At 41.1% G+C, this 6,399-nt stretch overlaps 1 protein-coding gene across 3 annotated transcripts in view; it reads left to right on the forward strand.

The window, feature by feature from the left end:
• LOC138957354 (uncharacterized) overlaps positions 1 to 5,702 on the forward strand; it is a 16,411-nt gene extending 10,709 nt beyond the window's left edge. For 2 of the 3 annotated variants that reach the window (XM_070328479.1, XM_070328478.1), the window contains exons 3-4: positions 3,937 to 4,106; positions 4,566 to 5,702. In XM_070328479.1, the coding sequence (XP_070184580.1) occupies positions 3,937 to 4,106; positions 4,566 to 4,750 (355 nt within the window). In that variant the 3' untranslated portion in view covers positions 4,751 to 5,702. The remainder of the gene's footprint in view (positions 1 to 3,936; positions 4,107 to 4,565) is intronic. The other variant, XM_070328477.1, reaches the window with a different exon arrangement.
• The last annotated feature ends 697 nt before the right edge of the window (positions 5,703 to 6,399 follow it).

Raw genomic sequence — 6,399 nt, forward strand, 5'->3', positions numbered from 1 at the left:
TCTTCTTTTATGGGATGAAACTCCCACGTTCACTCATGTTTTTGCACGAGTGGATTTGTACATGTATGCCTGTTTTTGCCCCGCCATTCTGGCAGCTTACGTCGATTTCGGAACTCTGACATGGGTCACAGGATCTTTTTCGTGCGCACTTAGTCTCCACCTACTTAACCCACCAGGCCGCCGCGGCCGGGATTTGAACTCACGACCTTCCGATTAGGAGGCCGACGTCTTATTCACTACACCACTGCGCCCGTCGATGAGTTGATGAACTACAACCCCCGAACCGAGCTGTAAATAAATGTAGAGTCCTTTGGTGAAGCGAAATAAAAACAAGAGGCGAAGCCTTCAAGGCTCCCGTAAGAAATCGACAAACAGTAACACAAGCTCAAATCACTCCGTCACACGCACATGCACGCCACACACACACACACCACACACTCAGAGTTAAAACTAACGCATCATATTTACTCCATGTATAATTTTTAAAAGAAATCAAACAGATAAATCAGCAGTAGATCTGCGGGTGCTGTGTTCATTTGGAAATCTACCATCAGCTTATCTGTCTTTTGCACTGCAGACACTAAGCAATGGGTACCTGCCATGTGGTCACTTTTTCCACTGCTGTCCTCAGTCATATACTTTTCATCAAGACTTGTCACCATGCCGAGTGGATCTAAATTCAGAAGTCGTCATGTGGCTGAGGCATATCTGACATAGCGTCGATCTTGTTGTAGCTTATCCTCCTTTCTGAAACAAAAGGCAAAATACGATGACTACAACCTACACAAATAAAAACAGTGTTTTGATACTGAATAGTCGGGTTATACAAGCTACTTTACCTATGCAGCATGCATGGGAATCCTACATTATGCGAAACATGTCAACTGACTGAGCAGCCTGGTCAACACAGTCAACACACTATTCACAGTCCTATTCACTTCGCGCCTTCAAGTTCGTGAAAAACAGTTTGGGTGTGCCCCCCTTTCCTGGATCCACCCTTGCTATCTGATGGTCTTGTTTGAATGATAACGATCAACTCAGAAGAAAGAAATCAACAGAGGAAAAAATAAACCATTAACATTAACCGCTGAAAAATACAGAATCACATGTGCCATTATGTAGAACAAAATTCCACAGCAAGCTTTCTTTGGACGACTGTCGTTGTCTCAAAACTCGCATTCTAGATCTACCTGCTGTCCAACAGAAGCTAATCTTACGTTGTGCTGCCTTGAAAAAAAATGCCAACAAAGCCAAGGAAGCTGTTGCAAGGTGAGTTTACCAAACGTTTACCAAACGAATCGTGATAAGCTTAGTGCGTAAACAGCAAATAGTACAATCAAAGAGAGGAGTCTGGAATGAAACGCGATACAGATCTAGATCTAGCATTCACAAATTGTCTGAAGAAAGGCACCACATTTTACAGACAAAACCATGACAGAGCATGTTTTGAAACTGAGGCAAAATCGTAATAATTTTGACTTTGAGAACAGATTCATCCCGTTTCCTTATATCTGCATGTTCAAGTAAATAGTAGACAGTTTTATACGGGCAGAGTTAACTTAAGACTCTACTGCAAGTCTTGAAATTCACATAAATCGAACCAAGAACAAAGACATCCAAACATTACAGGCAGTTTAGATCAACTAATTTCACTGGAGGTGACTGCCTAGCACTGTTTTTCATATCCGTGTCTGCTGAAATAGAAAGAAATTAAACAAAACGAATGATCAGTAAGCTTATGTGACACGCTTTATGAGTGGGAGACACTAGATCTGTCTGTACTTACATTGTTACTGGGGACACGACTCAGCCAGATCGACACTGCGCTTTCGACAGCTGATCTTCCCTGCGCAGACACTGGAAACACGCTGTGCAGATCAAACTGTTGGAAATGTCCTTTGGCTTTGGTATCTTCGTTATCTATTTTTCTTGAGCCAAGAAATCGAACAATGTGAAATCGTCTTCCCCGAATCAGCGAATGCAGAGGTGAGAACTGGAAAGTGAGTCTTTTCCCACAATCCTTCACGCGACCTGACCTGATCTTGACCCCTGACCTGGTCTACATACCACACACGACACAAACCAGTCACCTGCTTTTACCCGCCCAAAACCCCCTACCACCCGTTTTCTGTGGATACACACTTTAACTACACACATGCCGACAAAATGTTGATCAGTGGTTCAATACTTTGAAGATGTTGCTTGAAAAATGACCAGGTGAAATGAGTATTTCGGTGTTTAGTCAAATGTTAAAGTTTCTACCACAGACATACACACGCACGCACGCACACACACACACACACACACACACACACACACGCACGCACAGACAGACAAAGTTACGATCGCATAGGCTACACTTACGTGAGCCAAAAACCATTTATTCAATCGGTTTCAAACTAAAATATCAACAACACAAACCAGTCATCGCCAAGACTACGAGATACATTTAGATAGTCTCGGCTAACAATACCGAGACGGAACACGCTCGTCTCCGCAAAGCATGCGACCGTATTGTACTTACTGAACCTATTTTTTGTAATTTTGAGCACATTGTTACAGTGAACATGACATATCTATACATTTTTGAATTCAGGAGAAGATGAGGAATACAATGCAGCCATTGTTTAATCTGTTACTAAACTTTTGATATTAATGACAACTTTAACATATTAAACTAATTAATACATTTTTAAGATTTCGAGCTGAAATGCAATACCAAAGTCCGGACTTCGTCGAAGATTATTTTACCAAAATGTCAATGAATTTGGTTGAAAAATGAGGGAGTGACAGTGCTGCCTCAACTTTCACAAATACCCGGATATGACGTCATCAAAGACATATATAATATCCAAAAAAGGAAAAAACCGCTCTCATGTGAAGTTTTATGAAGATTGGTCCAGTAGTTTCCTCGGAATCACTTTATACACACACACACATACACACACACACACACACACACACACATACACACACCCACACACAAACACACACACACACCACGACCCTTGTCTCGATTCCCCGTCTATGTTAAAACATTTAGGGAAAACTTGACTAAATGTAAAAAAACATACATGTCAGAGCAAAATAAAAATAGGTTAATCTTTGGCTGACCAGCCTGCATTCTCCTCTTTTGTCACGGTTACCTTAACAAAACTGCCGTTCTCGTTTCTGAGTTAGGCACTATTTTTGTTGATTAAAGGCACAGTAAGCCTTCTGTAAACCATCACAGATACTGTCAGGCTTTTACACACAGTACAAACACCCTTCCATTTGAACGCTCACCAAACGGAAACATCCTAGGTGCCCTCTGTAAAGAGCGAGCAATTTTCAAAGAATTTATTTTTGCGTGGTTTATTTGAGCCATCGTAAACCCGTGTGATCCACGAAACAAACGGCTGTGGTTCACAAGAACTCTAGCGATGACTTTTGACTGTTCAGAGGAACTGGCGATGCCTCTAAACCGTCGTCTGCTACGAGAACCACGACCTTACGTGATCCTGCTTCCGGGCTTTTCTTTTTTCAAACTTTCAAAACTTCGAATTGTACTGATCTTGTCTTGATGAAATTTTGTTGTTGTTGATGATTTAAGAATGTTTGTGTAACAAGCTGTCAATTTATTATTTAGATTCTAAAAGTGAGGTCTAGCGCCAAAACGCACCACGGTCCGATTGTCTCTGAGCAATCGGCGCAATTTTTTTTTTAAATTGCTCGCACTTTACGTAGGGCACCTAGGATGTTCCCGTTTGGTGAGCGTTCAAATGGAAGGGTGCTTGTACTGTGTGTAAAAGCCTGACAGTATCTGTGATGGTTTACGGGAGGCTTACTGTGCCTTTAATAAAGACTTGTTTGAAAAATATGAAGACATGCATACGCTTTTTTGGGGGGATGTTATGCAGTTGTGCTAATTGAAAATGTTGCTGTCATTCCTGTCAGCCCTGTCAACGTCGGGGTGTATGTGGGCGGGGCGTTCGGTGCCATAGTGGTTTTCTGCGTCCTGGTGGCCATCGTCTGCGTGTTTATCAAGAAGGGTCAGCGAGGCCGGGTAATGGTCAGGCCAGCTGTCCAGCCTGGTAACAACATCTCAGTGGTCAGCGCAAATACAAGTATGTCTCACTGCATTTTGCTGTGTTGTGTTGTGTTGTGTTGTGTGTGGTTTGGTGTTGTGGTGTGGTGTGGTGTTGTGGTGTGGTGTGGTGTTGTGTTTGTTGTGTTGTGTTGTGGTGTGTTTTGGTGTGGTGTGGTATGGTGTGGTGTTGTTGTTGTGGTGGTGTGTTGGTGTGGTGGTGTGGTGTGGTGTGGTGTGGTGTGGTGTGGTGTTGTGATGTTGTGGTATACTGTACTGAGTCGTGTTTTGATGTGTTTTTATTGTATCATTGGAACTTATGTTTGCTAATGGAGAATTGCCTAGCGCTTCAGCTAAAGTGCTATGCATGTTATTGTTCTTGGATTCTATTGCATCGATTATTTCACATTTTGTTAAACTTTCTTGCCTTGTATTGTACATAGGTATGCGGTTTTGAATGGTTTGATTTAAATAATCTCCTATTCTCCATTGTTTTAAGGTAATCAGTATTCAGGCAACACCTACAGCCAGCCAATGGGAGCCCAGCAGATGCAGCCTACTCCGTACGGCCAGGCAGTTCCTCCCCCCTACTCCTACTCCAACCCCGCTTACCCCCCGACACAGCACGCGGCTCCCGGGCCGTCGGACCCCTATGCTACCGCCGCTTTCTCGACCAAGTCTTAAATCTGAAGAAGCTCAACACAATCAAATAACTAGCTTTTGGTTTAAACAATTTTATTCAAAAATGTTACAAATAATAATGCCGCATACATTTAATTGAAACCATGGAAACACAACTAGTTAAGCTCACAACCGTGCTCTTAATTAAAAGAGATTCTAAGATCGGATTAGACGGACGAAAGCTTTTGAAGAAATGAGACACCATTAATGTTAGCCTTCGTCATCTAGATCAGGGGGCGCTATCCAAGCTGTCCTAAGATAGACCCTGACTGGATGGTGTCCCTTTTCTTCAAAACTGCTTCAAATATGCTCCAACAGTATTGAATTGATTGTTTGCACTTGCCTTGTTTAAACAGAGTAAAACGTCATGATTTTGAATATTGTGCACTTTCTCTCCTCACAATTGCTCATGATTCCTGAATCTAACCGCCATTAACATGTTTGGGTCTATTCAAGCAAAGTAACAAGTCGCGTAAGGCGAAAATACAATATTTAGTCAAGTAGCTGCCATTTTTCAGCAAGACCGTATACTCGTAGCATCGTCAGTCCACCGCTCATGGCAAAGGCAGTGAAATTGACAAGAAGAGCGGGGTAGTAGTTGCGCTAAGAAGGATAGCACGCTTTTCTGTACCTCTCTTTGTTTTAACTTTCTGAGCGTGTTTTTAATCCAAACATATCATATCTATATGTTTTTGGAATCAGGAACCGACAAGGAATAAGATGAAAGTGTTTTTAAATTGATTTGGACAATTTAATTTTAATAATAATTTTTATATATTTAATTTTCAGAGCTTGTTTTTAATCCGAATATAACATATTTATATGTTTTTGGAATCAGCAAATGATGGAGAATAAGATAAACGTAAATTTGGATCGTTTTATAAATTTTAATTTTTTTTTACAATTTTCCGATTTTTAATGACCAAAGTCATTAATTAATTTTTAAGCCACCAAGCTGAAATGCAATACCGAACCCCGGGCTTCGTCGAAGATTACTTGACCAAAATTTGAACCAATTTGGTTGAAAAATGAGGGCGTGACAGTGCCGCCTCAACTTTCACGAAAAGCCGGATATGACGTCATCAAAGACATTTATCAAAAAAATGAAAAAAACGTTCGGGGATTTCATACCCAGGAACTCTCATGTCAAATTTCATAAAGATCGGTCCAGTAGTTTAGTCTGAATCGCTCTACACACACACACACACACACACACACACACACACACACACACACACGCACGCACGCACGCACGCACATACACCACGACCCTCGTTTCGATTCCCCCCTCGATGTTAAAATATTTAGTCAAAACTTGACTAAATATAAAAAGATAATGACAGCAAGGCTGACCGTGGGCAATAATCAGACAAAGCAATGCGTTGCTTTCGAGTTTATTTTTGAAAACATTTTTCCCTTCATTTTTCTGTGTGTGCCATATACCCATTCTTGAGCGTGTACTCCATTTTATCACAACGAACAATTCAGATAATATATATACGTATTTTTGTCTCGCCACCCATTGAAATCAGTCTATTATTTAACTATGAAACACCAAAGAATTACTAAATTGAATAAAGTAATGCTATGAATCCCATTACATGAACATATTTCCAATGATTCACCAGCTTGATTAGTAACTGAGGTGTATT

This window comes from Littorina saxatilis, unplaced genomic scaffold (assembly GCF_037325665.1).
Source record: "Littorina saxatilis isolate snail1 unplaced genomic scaffold, US_GU_Lsax_2.0 scaffold_413, whole genome shotgun sequence".
Lineage (NCBI taxonomy): Eukaryota > Metazoa > Mollusca > Gastropoda > Littorinimorpha > Littorinidae > Littorina > Littorina saxatilis.